This window comes from Aquarana catesbeiana, linkage group LG03 (genome assembly GCF_042186555.1).
Source record: "Aquarana catesbeiana isolate 2022-GZ linkage group LG03, ASM4218655v1, whole genome shotgun sequence".
Classification (NCBI taxonomy): domain Eukaryota; kingdom Metazoa; phylum Chordata; class Amphibia; order Anura; family Ranidae; genus Aquarana; species Aquarana catesbeiana.
In genome coordinates, this window is record NC_133326.1 from 378,683,853 (window position 1) to 378,707,185 (window position 23,333).

At 42.1% G+C, this 23,333-nt stretch overlaps 1 protein-coding gene across 3 annotated transcripts in view; it reads left to right on the forward strand.

Moving 5' to 3' along the window:
- AFF4 (ALF transcription elongation factor 4) overlaps positions 1-23,333 on the forward strand; it is a 235,251-nt gene that overhangs the window by 93,258 nt on the left and 118,660 nt on the right. For 2 of the 3 annotated variants that reach the window (XM_073620658.1, XM_073620657.1), the window contains exon 3: positions 20,182-20,308. The exons of the other annotated variant lie outside the window; for it this stretch is intronic. In XM_073620658.1, coding sequence (XP_073476759.1) covers positions 20,186-20,308 — 123 coding nt within the window. In that variant the 5' untranslated portion in view covers positions 20,182-20,185. The remainder of the gene's footprint in view (positions 1-20,181; positions 20,309-23,333) is intronic. 3 annotated transcript variants of the gene reach the window in all.

The window sequence follows — 23,333 nt, forward strand, 5'->3', positions numbered from 1 at the left end:
TTGTCATTCAAAGTGCGACAGCGCTGAAAACTGAAAAATGGCTTGGGCAGGAAGGGGGTGTACGTGCCCTGTATTGAGGTGGTTAAAGAAGAAATAGAGAGGACTAAACTCTGGAATCTGTTTGCAAACAAAGAGAAGCAGAGAACAAAGAACTATTGCCTGTGGTCTCCCTACAGCTGATCCTACCCCATTACTGACTTATCACCCCGTGTTTGGCACTGTGGGGGAGATTTACTAAAATTGGAGTGCGCCAAATCTGGTGCAGCGCTGCATAGAAACCAGTCAGCTTTCAGGTTTTAGCCCAGGTTCACACTGCTGCGGGTGAGAAATCGTTTGAGTTCAGCCGAACTCGCACGATTTCAACCCGGCAATGCAGTCCGACTTCGATTTGACAGACATCTGTGCAGGTTCCTGCACAGATGTCTATACAAACCGCCCCCCCTTCTTTATAGAAGACACTTGGGAGTGGGAGCCAGAAATCTTGCTGATTAATAGGGGATCAAATACTTATTTCACTCATTAAAATGCAAATTAGGCCTCACGTACACTGCTGCTGGTAAACAGGTGTTTAGGAGCAGTTGGGTGTTTTTTTCAGCTGCCCCTGAACTCTCCTCTGTTATTTTATCAGTACATGTACACAGGGTCATTTACAGTTTCTAGGCAGTTGAGTTTAGAGGCATTTTTTGGAACGCAAAAAAAGCATTCAGAAGCTGAGTTTACAGGCATTTCAAGCGCCAAACGCAGCAAAACATAGTAACTCGCGTTTAGCTGTGTTTTGTTTACTGGCGTTTTTCATTTTTGGCTATTTGAAGAATTTTTTTTAAAATGCTAAAGCATGAAAATGCGGCAAAGGGACATTTTAAATGTCGGTTACTATTTGTCAAGTTAAATTGTTCAGGAGAGGTTGTAAAAACGTCCCGTGTACATGAAGCCTAAATTTAACTTTTTTGAAAAGCGTTTTTTCTTATTTTTGTTCTGTGTCTAACTGTTAAAATAAACCTGCTGTTTAAAATTAGACTGATCATTTCTTTGTCAGTAGGCAAACGTACAAAATCAGCAGGGGATCAAATACTTTTTTTTTTTTTTTTTTTTTTTTTCCCCTCGCTATATGTTACAGGCCAGATGAGCAGGTGAAAATGTAAACCAAAAAGTGCTGATCACTTTTTGGTTTATCTACAATCTTTAGGATGTGAGTTTCACCAGTACATAGGGGATTTGCCTATTGTCTTATAGCAAGTTTAATGCTGGGAGTGCATCTTTTTCCCTTTTGGTTGTTCTTTGTATGTCAAAGCCCTTTTCTTTATCGTACATAATGGGACACAGAGTTTAAGTTAATAACTTAATGGGTATATAGGCACCTTCAGGTGATGGACACTGGTATACCCAATCCAGGAAGTTCACTCCCTATATAACCCCTCCTCCTTCCAGGAGCATATCAGTTTTTTTGCCAGCGTCTAAGGTGTTGGTCACGAGTGAAGATGTGCTCTGAGGCACTCCAGGAGGGACCCATACTTGATTTAAATAGCCTCCATAGACCAGATCCACCCAAAGTGCCACTGAGGCCAAAGTGGATGGTACCTGGGCCTTGTATACGAAGCACAAGGTTTTCCCTGTAATGCCTCTTTGTAGTGCTGGACCCCGGGACCCAGGCCTTTGGTCATGCTACATTACCTCAAAGCTTTGATGGTGGGGTGCTTTTTACAGGTCCAAGGGAGTGGAACCCGATTAAAAAGGGACCCAGTCCTTGAAGGTTTGCTAAACGCAGCCCGCCGTGGTGGGTGAAGGTTGGATTGTCTGTTAATTCAGCAAATCCTGCGGCGGGGATAAGGTAAGGGAAGAAACTTAGAAACTAAAAAGTCCACCTATGCTTTCTTCTTTAAGGGAAAAAATGTTGTTATGCCTTTAAATCTCCACTAGAGGGAGTGTATGCACATATCTTAATCTGTTGTCTTCACTTCAGCTCAGTGCCAGTCTGTGTGTGTGGCCACAGCAGCTTGTGCAGGGGGATTCCTCTTAAGAGATCTGCTGAGGTCCCGTTTTTTTCTGCATCAAAAAGTTGTTTCCTCTGCCTGCTGTGTAATGGGCTCTGCGCCCCCCCCCCCCTGTGGTGGGTCTGCGGACCCAAAAGCCACCTGCGCTTCAGTGCGGGAATATTTTTTCAAATGAAAAGGAGGTGGTGGGTTTATGATGGGGGTGGGGCTTAGGCACGGCGCCGTGCAACGCCCACGAGGACACACGGGGGCTTAATGGATCAGCTGGTGCAGTCTCTCCTCGGCAGCGAGGAGGAAGCAAGCAGCCTACACTGGGACGCAGTAGCGGTGGGACACGGAAGGTGGCAAGTGACATTCCTGATACAGGAAGGACTTTTTTTCCCCAGCACTAGGCTGAACATAATAGCGGCTTTACTGTCATGACTATGTTCAGCGATTAAGTGCAGTTCAATAGTGCCTCTGCTTTTGTGCTTAGGACTATGCATACCAAAAAGACACCACAAAAACCAAAAATGTACCAAAGGTTTCCCCCCAGGTGCTAGGATCTCCAGTTGCATCTCCACACTGTCATCCTCGCCTAAAATGCCAATTATGGCAAGCCAGGGTGATGAGCAAGCCATTGGAACAAATTGATGGTGCAACTGCTTCTCATCTCAGCCCCTGTATACATGACTGAAGATGTCTTTTCCTCCACCCTGCAGGGTCTGGAAGGAAAATTAGCAACTTTAATCGCATCCTCCATTCAAATGGATAGGAAGTGTGCTAGATCCCCCTCCCCCACTTTAGACCCTTTGCAAGGGAAACAGTGGGCACAGGATGAGGTGTTACCCTCAGGCGATCAGGAGGAAAGACAAACTGATGATTCCTCTGTAGAGGAAACAACGGTAGATGAACCTTTGTCAGCTTCATAATCTGAGAAATTGCTGATACAATCTCTTACGGAGATGGTTCGGTCTACTTTCATGCTACCCCTAACGGAGTCTGCTGAAAGCTTGGTTTCTTCCTTGGGTTCCTTAAAACCTTCACAGCCTTTGCATGCATTTCCTGTTCATGCATTACTAGAACAGCTTATTTATGCTGAATGGGATCACCTGGGTAAGCATTTTCTCCCTCCATTTCAATTCTCTATCCCATGGAGGAGAAATTCACCAAAAAATGGAAGGTACCAGCAGTTGACGCTGCGATTTCCAGTGTGAATTAAAGTCTAACTTGTCCAGTAGACAATGCACAAATGCTTAAGGATCCAACAGATAAAAGGTTGAAATTCCTGTTAAAATCCTCTTTTTCCTTGGCAGGTGCCGTTACTCAGCCTGCAGTCGCTACAATAGGCGTCTGTCAATCCCTAAAGGACCAATTTAGACAGGCCATTAAAGAGGTTCCTGCACAACAAGCCTGGGAATTGGCCGAACTACCAAAAGCATTATGCTTTGCCATAGATGCCATTAAAGATTCTATTAACCAGGCGTCCCGCCTTACGCTTATGCTAGTACATATGCGTAGAATCCTGTGGTTAAACAATTGGTTAGCCGAAGCACCATGTAAAAAGCTCCTGACTGGATTCCCTTTTCATGGGGATCGGCTATTCGGGGATGATTTGGACAAATACATTCAAACAATTTCTAGCGTCTCAACCTAGAGAAATCTTACTTAAAACCAATAAGGCTGGAGTACCTGGGTCTGATCATAGGCACAGCCCAGAAAAAAGTGTTCTTGCCTCAGGCAAGAGAGCTGGTGCGGATGGTCAGGTCAAAAGGCGATCCCTCCATTCGCCTTTGCATGAGGTTGCTAAGAAACATGGTGGCTTCATTCAAAGCAGTTCCCTATGCCCAGTTCCATTCAAGGCTGCTGCAAAACAGTATCCTTGCTACTTGGAACAAAACAATTCAAGCTTTAGACTTGCCAATGCGGCTGTCCCCAAGGGTGTTCCAAAGCCTCAGTTGGTGGTTACTAACCCAGAATTTGCTGAAAGGAAAATCCTTCAGACCAGTTATCTGGAAAGTGGTAACGACAGATGCCAGCCTTAAAGGCTGGGGAGCAGTACTAGAAAAGACAACTTTCCAGAGACAGTGGTGAAGAGCCGAAAGAACCTTGCCCATCAATATCCTAGAGATTCGGGCAGTGCGTCTGGCTCTAAAGGCTTGGACTTCCAGGTTATGGGATTGTGCTGTCAGGATCCAATCCGACTATGCCACAGCTGTGGCCTATATCAATCACCAAGGGGGCACCAAGAGTCTCTCAGCGCAGAAAGAGGTGAACCGTATTCTATCAAATTTTTCAGGCTGTTTGCCAAAGATGGGGGACTCCGCACGTAGATCTTCTAGCGTCCAGATTCAACATGAAGTTGGTCAACTTTGTGTCCAGGACAAGGGATCCACTCGCATGCGGAACAGATGCGTTGGTGACCCTGTGGGATCGGTTCTCACTGATCTATGCATTTCCCCCTTATTCAGTTGCTGCCACGACTTCTTTGCAGGATCAAGCTGGAAAGAAAGCCGGTAATTGTGGTAGCACCAGCATGGCCCAGAAGGTTATGATATGCAGAAATCGTAAAGATGGCAGTGGAGGGTCCATGGTCTCTCCCACTACGGCCAGACCTATTCTCACAGGGGCCGATATTCCATCCTACCTTATGGTCTCTAAATTTAACGGCTTGGCTATTAAAACCTACATTCTGAAGAAACGTGGGATTTCCGGGTCAGTTATCTCTACCCTGATAAATGCAAGGAAGCCAGCTTCCAGAACTATATATTATAGGGTCTAGAGGGCTTATGTTTCTTGGTGTGAATCCAAGGGTTGGCACCCTCGGAGATGTATCATAGGCAGAATTCTTGCCTTTCTACAATTAGGGGTAGAGATGAAATTGGCCTTGAGTACTATTAAAGGCCAAGTCTCAGACTTTATCGTTCTTATTTCAAAGACTGCTACACATTCTTTAGTCCGGGGTTCTATGCAAGGAGTGATGCGGCTTAATCCGCCAGTCAAACCTCCTTTGAACCCTTGGGACTTGAACTTAGTTTTGTCAGTGTGACAAAAACAGCCATTTGAACCGATACGCCATATTCCCTTAGTCCTTCTGACAAGGAAGCTTGTGTTCTTGGTTGCTATATCCTCAGCAATGAGGGTTTTGGAATTGGCTGCTCTTTCTTGTAAAGAGCCATACTTGATTATTCATGAGGACAGAGTGGTGCTACGCCCTCGTCCAGACTTTTTGCTAAAAGTGGTCTCAGGTTTCCACCTGAACCAAGATATTGTCCTGCCATCGTTTTTTCCAAAACCATATTCCAGGGAAGAGAAGTCACTACATTGTCTTGCTGTGGTGAGAGCAGTGAAAATCTATTTAAAGACAACTGCTCAGATTAGAAAGACTGATGTCTTATTTATTCTGCCAGAGGATCCTAAGAAAAGACAGGCAGCGTTGAAATCAACTGTCGCTAATTGGATTCAGCAGGTTATAATTTAGACTTTTATAATTTAAGGGGTAAGATTCCCCCTTTTCAAGTCAAAGCGCACTCTACCAGGGCGGTTAGTGCTTCTTGGGCAGTGCGTCACCAGGCCTCCATGGCTCAGATCGGTAAGGCCGCAACTTGGTCTTCAGTACGTTCACCAAATTTAATCAAGTAGATGTAAGGAGGTATGAGGATACCGCCTTTGGGCGCAGTGTGCTGCAGGCAGCAGTATAGGTCCCCAAGTCTGGGGGTACCCTGCGGGTTGTGTCTCCCTCCCCTCAAGTAACATTGCTATGGGACATCCAATTAAGTTCTTAACTTAGGCTCTGTGTCCCATGATGTATGATAAAGAAAATAGGATTTTTATAACAGATTACCTGTAAAATCCTTTTCTTAGAGTACATCATGGGACACAGAGGTCCCTCCCCTCTTTTTGGGGGTATATTGCTTTGCTACAAAAACTGATGTGCTCCTGGAAGGAGGAGGGGTTATATAGGGAGTGAACTTCCTGGCTTGGGTATACCAGTGTCCATCACCTGAAGGTGCCTATATACCCATTAAGTTGCTCTGTGTCCCATGATGTACTCCAAGAAAAGGATTTTACAGGTAAGCTGTTATAAAAAAATCCTATTTTTATTTTAAAAAAACTAACAAAAAAACTCCCCCTTGGTGCAGCAAAAACACCCCCAACCCCATTGTTTTCCCATTCTGTACAGCGTCTGTACTGTTTTGTGTTCATGGATGACCTTCCCATCTTGTACCCACCATTTGAAAGTTGTAAGGTTTCTCATGCACACTGGATGTATTTACAGCTGCTGTTTTTGGCTTCAGATGTTTTTTTGTGCAGCCAGTAAACTCCCTGGCATCTTATCCTATGTATCCATGCACACATAGGCTGTTATCAATAGTTTTTGGCAGGGACATTTTGCTAGCTGGAAAAAAAACCCCAGAACTAGTGGGTTTTGAGAAGAGTGTACGCTCTAACTCTGAAAAAAGCTGAAAACAGCTTAAAAACGGCAAAAGACACTGAAAACGCAACAATTTGGCATTTATCAGCGTTTTTAAGTCATAAGATGTTAGAGCCCTTTCACACTGCCGCGTTGGCAGTAAAGTGCCGCTAGTTTTAGCGGCGTTTTTCACCTCCAGTGTGAAAGCACTAAGGCTTTCACACTGGGGCTGGAGGGGAGGCGTTTTTATAGGTGCTATTTTTAGCCCTTTAGCGCATGAAAAACTGAAAAATGCCTTCAGTGTGAAAGGGGTCTTATGGGAGTATATTTTTGCTAAAAAAGCTGAAAAACTCACTTTACAGCTATACAACCAACATAACTGGCTTTTTTTATAACGTCCAGTGTGCATGAGGCCTAAATGCCAAACTTGTATGGAGGAGTTGCTAACCACTTAAAGACCTAATTTGGTGATTTTGCATGTATATTTTAAAAACTTCTTTACGATGGTCTATATGGTTTAGATGTAATTGACCTTTCCCATAGAAAATAATCTGGTTGGTTTTTCTAGCGAAAAAAAGAACATACCCTTGAGTCTGTGTGTTTCAGTTTAGTAAAGATAAAGCTGTTAAGCAAGTAAATTGATAGTACTATTTGATTAACATCCTGTTTCCATGAAAGCAGGAAGCTACTTAGCTGTGGTGAGCAAAGTGTGGTTTATAACTATTACCCCTGTTGCAGTATTTTAAGGCCAGTTGGACTTCTTCCCAGTATACAAGCCAGTTTGCACAAAGTAGCACGTCACCAAGTGGAACAGACTTTTTAAAGTGTCATCATGGGTTACTGCTTAAGCAAATCATAGCGTTTGTCATCTTGATCAGCCAAGTACACAAGTTTTCACAAGAATCCCTTCCCTTTTGAAGTTTTTTATTAATTGCATCATTTTTTTTCCTAAGAGGTAGAAAAATATATTCATTGTTTGTAGAAAATCTGATTCTCCCATTGTTCAGTGTGTAAATGATTAGAATGGTCGCTCTTAGGCCTCATGCGCACAGGGCGTTAGAAAAAAGACAAGCTGCAAAGCCACTGCCAATGCCAGGAAAAAGCAACTATAAAAACATGCTTTTTGCATTGGTGTTAATGTATGTTTAGCCACACTAGCTTTTAACAGCGTTTCTTTGCCTCTTATCAAAATCAATGGTTCCTTTTGAGAGCCCATTGATTTAAATAGAAGTTGCATGGTGCGGCTTGTGCGCTGAGGATCTTGAAGGGGAACTCTCGCCAAAATGAAAAAAAAAATGGCGTTGGGTTCCCCCCAAGAGCATACCAGACCTGGTCTGGTATGGGTTTTAAAGGGAACCCCCATACCAAAAAATGGGTGTGGGGTTCCCCCCACAATCCATACCAGACCCTTATCCGAGCACGCAGCCCGGAAGGTCAGGAAAGGGGGCTTGGTGCTTTGGGGATGGGGGGGCACTGTTGATGAGGACGAGGGCCTCTTCCCGACAACCCTGGCCGATTGTCGTGGTCTGCAGGCGGGGGCTTATCGGAATCCACCCTATGTTTATGCGTATGGGGTACATTGTACCCCTACCCATTCACCTAAAAAAAAAACAAAGTGTCAAATAAAAACAGTACACAGGTTTTTGATAAAGTAAAATCCGCTCCGTCCTCTCTCTCCTTCAATGTTCTCCCGACGCTCTCCCCCGCTGTAATGCTGGGTCTTCCGTGTGCCATTAATTATATAGCCATGGGGCGGGTCCACCCAGTAACGTCATCCGTAGGCCCTGTCCCTTGTGATGTCACAAGTGGGCGGGGCCTCCGTATTATGTCACCAGGTGGCCCCGTCCCATGGCTATATAAGTAATGGTACACAACGAACCAAGCATTACGGCGGGGGGAGAATGCCAGGAGAACATCGGAGGAAGAACATATAGAGGAGAACCAGCAGAGGGAGAAGACTGCAGAGAGAGTAGAACCGGCAGAGGGAGAAGACTGCAGAGAGAGCAGAACCGGCAGAGGGAGAAGACTGCAGAGAGAGCAGAACCGGCAGAGGGAGAAGACTGCAGAGAGAGGAGAACCGGCAGAGGGAGAAGACTGCAGAGAGAGGAGAACCGGCAGAGGGAGAAGACTGCAGAGAGAGGAGAACCGGCAGAGGGAGAAGACTGCAGAGAGAGGAGAACCGGCAGAGGGAGAAGACTGCAGAGAGAGGAGAACCGGCAGAGGGAGAAGACTGCAGAGAGAGGAGAACCGGCAGAGGGAGAAGACTGCAGAGAGAGGAGAACCGGCAGAGGGAGAAGACTGCAGAGAGAGGAGAACCGGCAGAGGGAGAAGACTGCAGAGAGAGGAGAACCGGCAGAGGGAGAAGACTGCAGAGAGAGGAGAACCGGCAGAGGGAGAAGACTGCAGAGAGAGGAGAACCGGCAGAGGGAGAAGACTGCAGAGAGAGGAGAACCGGCAGAGGGAGAAGACTGCAGAGAGAGGAGAACCGGCAGAGGGAGAAGACTGCAGAGGGTGAAGAAATTGGAAGAAGAGACGAGACATCGGAGTTGCTTTAATAAATTTATCAAAAAACCTGTGTGCTGTTTTTATTTTTTTTTTTTTATTTAGGTGAATGTGTAGGTGTACAATGTTACCCCATACTCATTCACATACAGTGGAAGGCCAGGATCTGGGGGCCCTCTTGTTAAAGCCTGCAGACCCCAACAACCACCAGCCAGGGTTGTTGGGAAGAGGCCCTTGTCCTCATCAACATGGAGTCGAAGTGCTTTGGGGTTGGGGGCGCACCCCCCCCTGCCCCAAAGCACCCACCCCATGTTGAGGGCATGTGGCCTGCTATAATCCAGGAGTGGGGGGCGCACGCTTACCCCCCCCCCCTTTCCTGACCACCTGGGCTGCGTGCTCGGATAAAGGTCTGGAATGAATTTTGGGGGCAGCCCCACTCCAATTGTTTTGATTGTGGGGTTTTCCCTTAAAATCCATACCAGACCATGCTCCGGTTTTTTTTTTTTTTTTTTTTCTTAATTTTGGTGAGGGTTACCCTTCAAGATCCTCAGCGCACAAGCCGCACCGCAAGTCGGATCATCATTATCAGACTTCTGGTGTGACTTTTATTCAAATCAATGGGCTCTAATAGGAAACCATTGATTTTGACATGTCAAAAAAAAAAAAGTTTGACAAGGCTTAACGCAGCTGTATCCAGCGTTAAGACACGTTTTGCAGATTTTACCAGCGTCAGACGTTTTTACAGCTGTAACGCTGGCCCTCAGAACGCGCTGGCCCTGGGTTTTTTTTTTTGTTTTGTTTTTTTTACAGCTTGAAAACGCCTATGCCACTTACAGCTCCTAAAAGCCTGTGTGTGCATGGACACATAGAATAACATGGAGAGGCGTTTTTAAGCTGCAAAAAAAACAAAACGTCTGACGCTGCTAAAAGCAGCTGTAAAAACGCATGAGGCCTTATCCTCAAGCTAACCTGCTTGATAATAAGGGTACTTGCACATTGTACTCATGTATGAACATCAGATTTTTGGTAGAAAAATTCCTGCATAAAAAGCACAGGATTTACTGTATAACCGGCTCCACTCCAGACGGTTTTACCCCTTCATAAGGCAATTTTTTGCTATTCAGTGCTGCATTAATTTAACTGGTATTTGCACGGTCATGCAAATGAAATGTAAACCTTTTTTTTTTTTCCACACAAATAGAGCTTTTGTTATTTGATCACCACTGGGTTTTTTTAAATTACATAAACGAAAGAAGATTGAAAAGTAAAAAAAAATCTAATTTCTTTAAAAGTTTTGGACAAAATGTATTCTGCTATATGTCTTTGGTAAAACAATATCCCAAAAAGTGTATATTGGATTGATTTGCGTGAAAGTTATAGCGTCTAAAACTATGGTATATGTATATACACTGGAATTTTTTTTATACTACTAATGGCGGTGTTCAGCGACTTACAATGGGACTGTGATAATGTTGCGGGCAACTTGACACTAATGCTGGGAAGGATCTAACTGCCACTGACGTTACCAGTGACACTAATATACAGTGATATCCAATGCAGGCAGGTGGTCCGCAAGTGGAGAATGTGCATATTCGCATGTCTATATACGTGCCCCTAAAAATTCTTCTAGCTTTTCTTGGGTTGTGTCATATGTGAATGTACAATATATATATATTTTTTTTTTTTTTATTTTGATCCATAGCGCTCATGTGTACAGGCCCTTAAACAGTGAAAACTAAGAGTTTGAAATGGTTCATGGTCATAACATCTGTCATAAGTAGTGCCTTGCAAGAGTTTGGAGGTAACATACAGCCCAGAGTTATGGCAATGTGTTCTATATACTTTGTACCAAAGCTCATGCTTCTTCGAGCAGTGCTGTCAAATGTGCATAAATGTCCCAGGTTCAATACAATCATGAAAGCACAAAGGCGAGCATCCCAGGCAAAATTTAGCACTTCTTGCAGTGCTATCACATATGTGGCCTGTTAGCCCCCTTTTTAATAGCAATAAAGTTTGAATGGTAAAAATTTTTTTTTAAAAATGGTATTAAAATTTAATTTTAAAAAATTAAAAGTAACCCCATGATGCTCTGCACACCTGCAAATGTCAGAGTGGAAACAATAATTCTAGGGCCATCATTTTACTTTAAACTGATGAGCTGTGAGCATGTGACACTCCAGGTATGGATAGTTTTTTGGTAGCATAATTTTTTGCCTTTTTGTGGGGCACACTCAGTTTTCAGCTCGACTTATCTTGTATATGCCCTAAATGTGTGCAAAAAAAGTAAAAAAAAAAAAAAAATACTTTAAATGATAACTAGTTAAGCGAGGGAGAAAAACAAGAAACTTTATGTAAAGATTTGTGATAGGCTAATTACTTTCTTTAACCTTTTTTGTATATATACTAAAAATATATGAACTAAAAAATGGTTTCTTGCATTTAAGAATGATTGTTTTAAGCTGGATCCTTCTAGAGGTTCAGAGTTCTTAGGAAATCTGATCCATACGCAAGTGACTAATCATGATCATCCCGTAACTGATCTGGACACTTTCCAGGTAACGTGAAGCTTTCATTTTAGGTGCTTCATACAGAAACTTGTGGAAGACCTATTCTGAATATGAAATCCTTCAGGAGATGGATTTAATGAGAATGTAATGGATTTAACAACGTAGTACATTGTGTAACTAGATTAAATAATAGAGTTGTGCTTTAAATTTGTTGGGCCAGTCACTAAATTAACACAATAGAAAATATATGTACTTCAACAGTCCAGCCAAATAAATTAGCAGTACAACAACGAATCCATCGGCTTCTTTTAGGTTAACCTTACACATTTTTACCTTTAGCCTGCAGGCTGACCAAAAAATAATCTTAATGCATTTCTCCAGCCAGGCTGTACAGCAAGGGTGGGCAAGTCTCCCTCTGTGGCTATAATCTTCTGACAGCTGCTGATTGGATGCGACCGATGTTTAGCCAACAGTTTTCCATCAGCTTCTTTGACTTTTTTCAATGGAATGTTGTTGAATGAGAAGGTGATGACAGGGCCATGCACAGAACAAGTTTTGGACATTTCATTTAGAACTGGATAAAATTCACATACTGTATGGTCAGCTTATGCCAGTAGAATGAAGTGCAGTGAAATGTCTGTTTTATTATAAAATTACTTTACTACGTGGCACTCTTGGTTTTCTTAACACTTTGGACCGTGAACAATCTTTCTTTTTACATCTAGACTGTTACGTTTTGTTATGGGTTTGTTAAGAGGTTTACTTTCACAGTTGAAGAATTACAGTAATAAATTGTACATAGAACCTGTTTTGGTACAGGGAGATGTGTTTGGGAAATGTAGTATAGTCAGTCTGAAATTGAGGAATTTTTAAAGTGATTATACACCCATGTAATTATGTGTTACATGTGATAGATTGAAACCAGTGATTTGATTTTCTGGCATGCAGATTTAAAGCTGAAAGATATTTCAGTGATTATGTAACCGTACCCAGGATCTGGTCATAGCTTCCATAAAATGATTTTTTGTTTTAAATTTGTGTAGATCGAATTGTACAGAATTAGAACCTCTGTGTCTTGGAGTTAGTGAACCCTTTATATAACCAGGCGAATGTAGGCCCTAAAATGGGTCCAGGTGCAGGGTCTAAGGCAGTGTTTTCATCTTTTTCCAGCCAAGATGACCTTTAAAATGATGCACACTTTCGTGGCCCCCCTAATAGTTTTACATATTGCAGCGGCATCTACACATGTAGAATGTAGTGTGGGTTATTCCTGCGCTACCGTGGGAAAGAGAGAAACACACGGACAGCTGCAAGCACCGAATGGGGTCAAACAAATCCCATGGGTGAATTAAAATTGGTGCTGCGCTAACCTGATGGAGTTAGAGAGTACAATACCAGGTGGCAGTAAAGGTAGATGTATTATAAAAAGTAAAAGCTATCTGCTACAGGATCATATAAGAAAAAACAATGAGGATAAATGTGTTGATAATGCAGGTCTCACGCACAATATCTGCTGAAGCCGTGCAAAAGGAGTAAGGTGCAAGCTCATAAATATCTAATAATATGTAAACCTGAACGTGAATACAGATGTATGCAAAAAACAGCAAAAATATATATGCAGGGACCAAACAAAAAAAAATAATAATCATCATACATATGTGATAATATAGCAATGTGTGCAATTCTAAGCATAAAGTGCCAATAAGTAAATGTGCAAACCACAACTATATAAAAATCCTATATACTGTGCAAAATCACATATAAAGTGCACGGTGATGTGTGACATACATCTATCAGTCACATCGCAAAAGATGCCACCAAAAAATAAAATCCAAAAAACAGTCCAAACACAGACCTGTGTACCAGTGAAAATAAGAAATGATAAAACATTCAGTGCTAATAATCCTTTTAAAAAAGTCCAATGTGAAAAATAGCAAAAGTGGGGTGCCGAAGGAGAGAGGGTATATATCCTCTTCGTGCATAAACACACACAGGTGGGTAGTGGCCCCTTACCTTGCGGTAATGGGAAAACCGCATTAAAAGCAAATACTGGAGGAGGTTGTCTCTCCTTGGGGTCCCTGGACCAGAGTGGATGCTTCCTGTGCCTTGATACCTCAGTGACAGCAGAACGGATGATAAAAGAACAGAGGGGTACCAGATAGTGTAGTATTTCCAGCAAAGTAGTTTTTATTAAAGATTAAAAGCATGTACTCACATTGAGTAAACAGACATCGCATCTATCTCCTACGAGCAGCGAGCTCCTCAATCTCGGTCAGTGTCAGTGCCTATCCCGTCCCTACGTGTGACGTCACCCAATCACGTGACTTCATCAGGGAATCCCGTGAGTCACTGAGGTATCAAGGCACACATGTCACACATCACCTTGCACTTTATATGCACTTTATATGTGATTTTGCACAGTATATAGGATTTTTATATCGTTGTGGTTTGCCCCTTTACTTATTGGCACTTCATGCTTAGAATTGCACACGTTGCTATATTATCACATATGTATGATGATTATTAATTTTTTTGTTTGGTCCCTGCATATATATTTTTGCTGTTTTTTGCATACATCTGTATTCCCGTTCAGGTTTACATATTATTAGATATTTATGAGCTTGCACCTTACTCCTTTTGCACGGCTTCAGCAGATATTTTGCGTGAGACCTGCATTATCAACACATTTATCCTCATTGTTTTTTCTTATATGATCCTGTAGCGAATAGCTTTTACTTTTTATAATACATCTACCTTTACTGCCACCTGGTATTGTATTCTCTCACTCCATCAGGTTAGCGCAGCACCAATTTTTATATATTTTTATCCACACATGTACGACACCCAACATTAGAGATGTTTATTTCTTGCAAAGCAATGACACTTTTGTACTCTGGTACTGACTAATATTCCAGCATTTGTTCTCACTCATTTTCTCTCCACTATGCTGCTAATGTGACACCAGTGCTGACACAGAGGGGTGAGGGGTCAAACAAGGATGCTGTCCAGGTGACAAATGTTCACCTTATCAACTTATGGCGTCAGTTGTTAGGGCGCTGGTGGCTGGCCTACATGGTGCCCAAGTTTGTAATGTTGCACGATGAAAGCCTGTAGCTTTGTGTGACAAACAGGCAGGTTTGATGTACCTGCTGGCTTTTGCACAATTTTTGGGCAATTTAGGGCAATTTTTATACATTTTGTCAAGGCACCCTTGAAGAACCCAGACGACTGGTCTAAGGTGCCGCCTGGTGTTTGCCAGAGTACCTCACAAAAATTATGGACTTTGCTGAGGATGGCTTCCAGGTTTTGGCCCTCAGTTACACTAAGTGGTGACAAATGGCAGGCAAGGTCATGGTCAAAAAGACAAAAGGTCAGAGCAGCTGTATAACAAGGATCGTCAAATAGGAACAGGTCGTAAGTAGGTTTCAGAACTGGAACAGATATCACACCTACAGTGCTCAGCATAAATAAGTACACCCCAACAGATTTGTCAGAAAACCTTTACTTTACTTTCTGAATCAACATTTACACCCCAACAGATTTGTCAGAAAACCTTTACTTTCTGAATCAACATTTTTTTTGAGACCCTATTCTACAAAATACTCCCACAAACGTGGCCCATTGATTGCAACCGATATTTGTTAATTTGCACACACAAGTATTTTTCCTAACAAATTCATTGAAAAGACCATGTTGCAAAAATGAACACACCCCAAAAAAGTCTTGGGAGCAAAGCTAAATTTTAGACAAAATCTTTAATTTAACAAGAATTCAACTACGGGTGAGTCTAATTATTCATTAAACAGGTGTCCAGCAGACAGTTGATTATAAAAGGGAGTTACTTAAACAAAACTCCTTCCCATTTTATGCTGTCAGTAATGGCACCACATGGAAGAGAAATGTCAGAAGGCCTGAGATAATTTCTTTACACAAGAAAGGTGAAGGCTGCAAGAAGTTCAGCAAAGCTTTACTTACCAGACAAAATACTGTAGCAAAAGTGATACAAAAGTTTAACAAGGATGGAACTACAAACGTAACTCAGAAAAAGGGCAAAAGGCAGCCCTAGGTTGGACTTTAGAGGCACATTGGACAATAATAGATAAAAAAAATATATTTTATTGATAATTCATTATGCAAACAGCAAAAAAAGTAGAGAGTTAAAAACATATATCGCACACTAAACATAAATACATGGTGCAGCGAGAACTACAAGCGTCTCACAGATGTCCGGGCCGTCCACAGAAGTTAACACCTTGACAGGAGTGTCTTCTGATGAGAAGGGTTGAGGAAAATCGTCATGCAAGTTCACTGCAGTTGGCTAAATAAGTAGAACGCCAAACTGGGGTAATTGTTTCCCATGAAAATATACAGCGTACTCTGCTGAGGAATGGCATGCATGGGCTTTGTCCACGAAGGAAGCCTCTCCTAAAGCCCATGCACAAAAAAGCCCACCTAGAATTTGTCAGGGCCCATGCTGAAAAAGACGACTACTGGGACTCTGTACTCTGGAGTGATGAGACCAAGATAAATGTTTTTGGAATTGATGGCTTCCAAACTGTATGGCGTTGCAAAGGTAAGGAGTACAAAGAAAAATGCATTGTGCCTACAGTGAAACATGGTGGTGGCAGTTTCCTGCTGTGGGGCTACATGAGAGCTGCTGGTATCGGGGAGCTGCATTTCATTTATACATTATGAATTCACTAATGTACTGCTCTATATTGAAAGAGAAGATGCTAACATCGCTCCATGCCCTTGGTTGTCGTGCACTTTTCCAACATGACGATGATCCAATACACACATCTAAGGCCACTGTTGCCTTTTCTGAAGAACAGGGTGAAAGTCATTCAGTGGCCAAGTACGTCTACTGGTCTGAACCCAATCGGGCGAACACCTATGGGGAATTCTGAATGGACAAGTTGAGCATTACTCTCCATCCAGGCTTTAAAAAAAGAGGTCATTCTTGAAGAATGGAAAAAGATAGATGTTGCAATATGTCGCCAGCTTGTTCATTCCATGCCTAGAAGACTCAGTGCTGTCCTTACAAATTATGGAGGTCATACAAAATACTAGATGTAGTCGTTTTTGTTGTGGGGTGTATTCATTTTTGCATCAACTAATATTATTTATTAGTTTTATTATATATTACTAATAATATAACAACGTTATATTATTAACCTTACTTTCATGTAATGAGCTAAACAAATATTCTATAAAACTCAGTTTTGTCAAAATTTTGGAAATTGTTTTGGTGTTCATTGAGATGTTGAGTAAAATCTTACTTTTCAAAAGGGGTGTACTCATTTATGCTGAGCACTGTACAGTCAGGTGGTTCAACCCTCCTGATTTTGACTAAAAACACATACCTCACTATACTCTTTATTATTTAGAGGCGTATTGCTTTGACATTCATGGAAGATAGCTGAGAAACTGATAGCTGAATTTTAGTTCAGTTTACAGAAAGTTATAAAGACACAAGATTTCTCATAGGATTAACAGGTGTTTTTCTGTACTTGCAGAAAATATGACTGTACTTGGCCTCAAAGAGGTTGTAAACCCTCGCCCCGTAATTCCCACGACGAGAACAAGGACACCAGCTCTGGCTGGTGTCTCGTGTCATGATTGGATAGATTGATAGCAGCGCAGCCATTGGCTCCCTCTGCTGTCAATCAAATCCAATGACGCATGCGCCCGGGGGTCCTGCTGTCTGTCTACGGACGCAGCAGCAGGACATGGGAGCGCGCCCGCACAGGTGTCCTGCGGGACACTCAAAAAGAGGAGGAACCAGGAGCGCTGTAGAGGGACCCCAGAAGAGGGGTATTGGGGCCACTTTGTGCAAAACCATCTGCACAGCGGAGGCAAGTATTTTTTTTTTTTAAACAAACCTTTTCAACCACATTGAGACCTCATGCACACTGGATGTTTTTACAGCTGATGTTTTTGGCTTCAAGGTGTTTTTTTCTGCAGCCAGTAAACTCCCCAGCATGTTATCCTATGTGTGCATGCACACAAAAGTGCTTATGCCTTTTTTTTCTCGATATCCATAGTCTGTACTGCTAGAATCTGTGACAGATTTAGATTTTCTTTACTCAGACTGTTTACCATTTTGTGTGTTTTTGACCTGGGGGATTCGTTCGCTCAGTGGCATATGTGTTGTTTAGTGAAGTCCCCGTCAGACAGAACTGTGTTTAAAGGCCTGGTAGCCCACTTGTATTAAAACCGCAAACAAAACAAAAGTTCAACATAGTTTCCCACACGGGGTCTTCTCCAGCAAACTATACACAGGGTGCAGGCCCACTCCTTGCCTCTAGGAAGGGGTTCTCCTAGCACTCCAGACTTTCTCACTCATCCAAGACTCACGGTTTCCACTGGTCCCCAAGGGACTCTCTGCTGTCTTAGCTGGCCCAACTCTGTCCACTGATCTGGAACCGCTCCCAAATAGAGTCCTGTCTCAAGGATATTGCCTTGGTTCCTAAACAGGAGCACACCTCCCTTCTGGCTGCAGCAACTGCTCCAACACCTACTCCGCCTCCACCTGTAACTCTGACCAGAACATCATTATGAGGGCTGTGTGTACCTGGGCACACACCCTGCTGGTTGTCCACAAAACTCGGACACGGGGTTAGGGAGATTTCTTCTCTCCAAGGCACTTTGAAATCTCCAAACTACAGAGACCAATCCGGAAATACCCAAATCCAGACAAAGCTGCAAAATCCGTTTTCTCCATTGAAAATCTCTGCTCTGTAGTCCTGCATTTAGAAAATGTGCAAACCCCGTGTCCTTTTCCTGACCATTTATATAGTGACAGAGCCACATTGTCACAGTACCTTAACATAATCCTATCCATGAGTTTTCCAACATGCCTCTTCATCATATGTTGCTTTTCTTTTAAAATACTATTCTGTAGTATTATATCTTGCGATAAGTATTCTTTTCTACTGTGCTGGTGTTACTGTTAAAGTGCCCCTGGAAGCAAAGCACTTTGGATGACTAGTGTAGGGTGCAACATAAGGCAACATCTAAGGCCAAGTATGTGCGTTTTTAAGTACGGTGTACAAAATTAAAAAATGTCTTGCTTGCTGCATCTTTGATACCCTTTCATGAAAACCCACATTATATAATGTTCAATGGTGATGCACCTAAAACACACCCAAGAGATATGAACCAGCCCTAAATTGCACGCAACACTTCTCTCCCATGGCAGTTTAGATTTATGATTTCTGGAGGTCTTTTTTAAAGTTATATTAAACCCAAAAGCAAACATTGTATTATGTTGCAGCTTACTAATTCTTAGATGTGATGGCTGCATTTGTTTTTTTTTTTTGTTTTTGTTTTTTTTTTCATACTTTTTTGTCTATTTTCATCTGATAATGCAGCCAGCAAGACCTCATTTAGACGTGCAGTTGGAAGTTTGTACAAATGCGTGGTTGAGCCACATTTTTGCCACCTGCCAGTCGCCGTGTTTACATCCCCTGGTCGCGATGGTTCACGCCCGCTGAAAAGTTTATCCAACATGTAGCGATCGGCCGATGGCAAGCCCACCAAACGCTACACACTCAAACATAGTGGAAAGCACCACAAACACCCAGCAACCGCGTGCATTGCGGTACATTTGTCGGCGAAAATTAGGTTACAACAGGCGGTGAGGAGGCAGCACATCACTTCCTCACCGCCTGTCAGTTGCCCCTAAAGCATGATCCTAATGCGAATTCGGCTTCAGAGGAAATGGTGATTTAGAAATTAAATCTACCCAAAGTCTATTGTTTTTGAAAAGAACAAGCTTTCTTGCAGCTACAGGCATGAGAAAAAGCACTGGCACTGGCGCAAAAAAAATGAGCTTTTATTTATGTAAATCTTTTATCCCAAAAGTTAGACTGTTTGATGTAACTGATTATAAAGTTTTAGCTGGAGTTCAGCTTCAATTTGTTACAGTATGTAAATCTGCTAGACATCTAAGGCTTCATGTACACAAGCATATATTTACCATGGCCACGGGAAAACACAACGCATTTTGCTTTTCTTCCACATTCAGGAGACGGAGGTTGAAGCTCATCTAAACGCTGCTAAAAGCCTATGTGTACATTGACACACAGGCTTTTATGGAGTTAAATTTAAGAGCTTTGGCAAAACAACGCCGGAAGCTCCTAAACTCAAGTTTAGGAGCTGCTAGTGTACATGAAGCCTAACACTCCCTCTGCCCAGACTGACCGTGCCCATGTCTGCCCCCTTTGCTCCTTCAACCAGAGTGCGGGGCACTCTAATACAGGAGGTGTGTTACTGACCATATAACCAGGTGAAAGCAGAGGGAAAAAAGAAAACGAATGCAGCCATCTATAATGGTTTGTAAGCTCTGAAATATTCCATTTTTGGTTTTGGGTTTCATGCCTCTTTAAGGGTGTTTTGTTTGTTTTTTTTTCCTCTGCTGGGAAAAGACAAGTTAAGGATCTTGTTTCCAGACTTGAGTCGGCGTCAACTAGGTGGATGGTTGAACTCGATGCCTACTCTGTGTTTTCCTGACAACTATTTTGTTTTTTTATAAAGCAGTTTACTCTTTCTCTCTTTTTTTTATAATCCATAGCAACACCAGTAAATAAGCTCTTGTGTTTCCAGGTTACATCCATTATCCAATTTTATTTGTAGGCTGTTGGTGTTCTGGACAAAGCAACATAAATACACTTTTTATGGTTTTGGAAATACAGAAGTGAACTATTTTGAAGAATATTTCCTCAGCATGGAACAAATAACTCATGATTTTTTCAACTTCTTGACTTTGTTTCTCCTTCTTTTTTAGCAATATGAACCGTGAAGAACGGAACGTGCTGCGTATGAAAGAAAGGGAAAGGCGAAATCAAGAAATTCAGCAGGGCGAAGAGACCTTTCCATCTACCTCTCCTCTCTTTGCTGAACCTTATAAAGTTGTAAGTGTTTTTCCACTAAATGCTTATAAACTGGGCAGCACTGATTTATCAGACTCTTTTTTTCTGTAAGTCTTTCTTTGTTACAAAAAAAGGTCTCTATGGACTCTGCTAGTCTTGTGATTTACTGTACACAAGCACACATGATGTACTGCATGTTTCCACCCCCTCCTGCTTGCTGGCAATTCCTGCTGCTTCTGACTTGCCTTTTTGCAGGGCAGTCTGTCAGCAGTGTGCACTCTGTCCCTCTACTGCTAGCACACACAATACCTGTGAGGAACATTACATGCCTTGACTTGTAGGTTTCTAGTCTGCACTAATGTGTCATTGGAATTTCTGTCCTTCCAAAATTGAGATCACCTAATTGCTTCCGGATTAAGAACACAGTTTTTCAAGCTTCATAAATTGTTAGGTGTAATCTGTGGACTTTATTGTGAAAGCACAGACTGGATAAACATGATGAAGTAGACAGATACTGCCATTGACACTACAGCTTGAACAAAAGCTCAGTCACATTTCCCTTTTATCAGACATGGCTCTTGTAAAGTTTTCCTCCTGATAAGAATGGGTGGGTCTAGGCACGGATTTTGTTTGCTGTATGGCACCTTTATGCACGCGTTGAACGTGAATATTGATCCGAACAGTTATGACAAATGGTTTCTGTGACCTTGTTTAAAGTGGAACTTCAGACAAACTGCTAAATATGCAATACAAATAAACATGTTGTTTACCTGCAGAAGGATTTGTAATTCTTTTCAGCTGATCTTATGATTTTTACCCACCACTTTCACACTGCATAGCAAGGAGGTTATTTTGCTACTTGTTCAACAATGCAGGAATGGAGGGTATCTTGTTAATAAATCAGTATCACCTCTGCCAAGTTGGCAAGTAGGTGATGCAGGAAGTGGCATCATTTTGGCGGTGCGATGTGGCAGAGGTATGTAAAGCTTTGCAAATCACTTAATCAATCTGAGTTTATTGAAGATTTTTCATATTACTTTGATACAGAATGCAGAAAATAAGGGGGGGATTAGAAATGATACTGTATAGACATAACCAGTGTTGCAGTCGAGAACATTTAGCATGAGTTATTGGGTCCAGATAAGACCAATTTGCATTTGTCCTAGTATCCCCATATCTTTACTTCATGGGTGCACCATCAGAATTATTGAAGGAACCTCCCATCAGCAGTAATATAAGAATTTGTGCCAATGTTCATGAAACTATTTTATGTACAACACTTGGTTAAGGGTGGGTTGTGTTTTATTCCTTGTTTTGTTTTTTTGGGAGTGGGTGGTAGTAGGAAAGGATAGTTTTAGTGGGGGGATGGTGATGTAGGGTGGAGGATAGACAAATATATATTTAAAAGGCACCACAGTCACTCCAAGGGAGTGCAGGGTAATTTAGGCCCCTTTCACACGAGCACCGATTGGGTCCGTCTGTCAGTTTTTTAGGCAGACCTGATCGGACCATCCATTGCTCTTTTATGGAGCAGCAGGTTTAAACCATCCATCCATCGAATCGAATGACAGTCGGATGTAAACAGACAGGCGGCCTGTTTACATCCAACCGCTCATAGAGAAAAGCGGGCTGTGCCTGTGTTCTAAGGAACCCTGTGCTTCTCAACAGGGTTCCTTCAGAAGTTGCTAGGGCTTCTTTGAGCAAGTTCTGTCTCAAATAAGTTCCTACTGACACACTGATCTTTTTAGCTATCTGTAAGGGGGTAATTCTTCCCAATGACCACAAGTGTGTAAACAGCATTCTTCCCAGTCCCACTGACCATCACACTAATAATGTACTAAGAGTTGTAGATATAGTCCTTTTTAGCAGGGGTTCCTTGAGACCGGAAAGTTATTTTAAGGGTTCCTCTGTGTTGAAAAGGTTGAGAGAGGCTGATCTAGAGTAAGGTTTATGCCAGAAAGTTTGTTTACAATATTCTGGAGATTTTAAAGTGTTCACTATGTTTCTCACTATTTTTTGTAGGTCTAATCGAGTTGTATATCCTGGGTATTTTGGAGAATATCTGTCTTGACCAGTGTAGTTTATTCAGTCTGTTCGAATGTGTATTTTTTTTTTTTCTCATGTTCTGTGCTTTTTGTGTGTGAAAATAAACGCCAATAAACGTGATAAGAAGTACCAACATGGCATTGACCTATGTGGATATCCATTTTATTTTCAGCATTTCTAGACTTTCCCAAGATCTGTTTTGAAAACTGTGTGTACTTATAGTTGTGTTATAGGATGTGTTTCATCAAACAGAATATACAGATTTATTGGATAGTAGGTCTCCATACTGCTTGGGAAAAAAAAAGTGCACAGGTAGTAACGTTAATTGCTTCATAATGCATTATACTCAGCTGTACTATAGGAAATCACGAGGATGAACAAGAATTGCTGTAACTTGAGGTCACAGCATTTATTCCTGGTTGAAGTAGCACATTACTTCCTTTCCAGAAAAATATTTGTTTCTTGGGGCTGCTTCTCCTACTTTGCTCAAGTTTTAAATCTGTTTTGAATGGAGACTTTAGATTCCTGGTTTCTGATCCGTAATCCCACCTTCTTAATTTGACAGAGCTGGGCAAAAAAGCCAGTCTCCAGCCAAATCTTTTTTTTTTTTTTTTTTGGGCAAGGGTTAGAACCTCTGTCAGCTTTTTAATTATTGTTGGAGTTTCCATTTGAAGATATGCTTCACAGTTCTGTATATTTGACTGCTCCCAAGCCAGGTGTCAAAATGCAAGCTCACCCTTTCCAATTTCACTGGGCATCGTCGTTTTGCACTGAGCCAGTTGCATGTAATGTTCAGAGTGTGAAAATACCACACTTCTAACTGTATGGAAGATCGTATGATTTTTAGGCAGTTAAAGGACACAGCTTCGGAGCTGGACCAGTTGGCACTCAAACTATGCTGTCTCTTCAATCTCCAGCTGAAACCTTGTATTTTGCACACTGGCAGAGGATAGTGTATGACAAGGAAGTCATTTTCAGGAAGACTTGCCTAGGGTAATATGTCTCAGATGTCAAAGTAAAT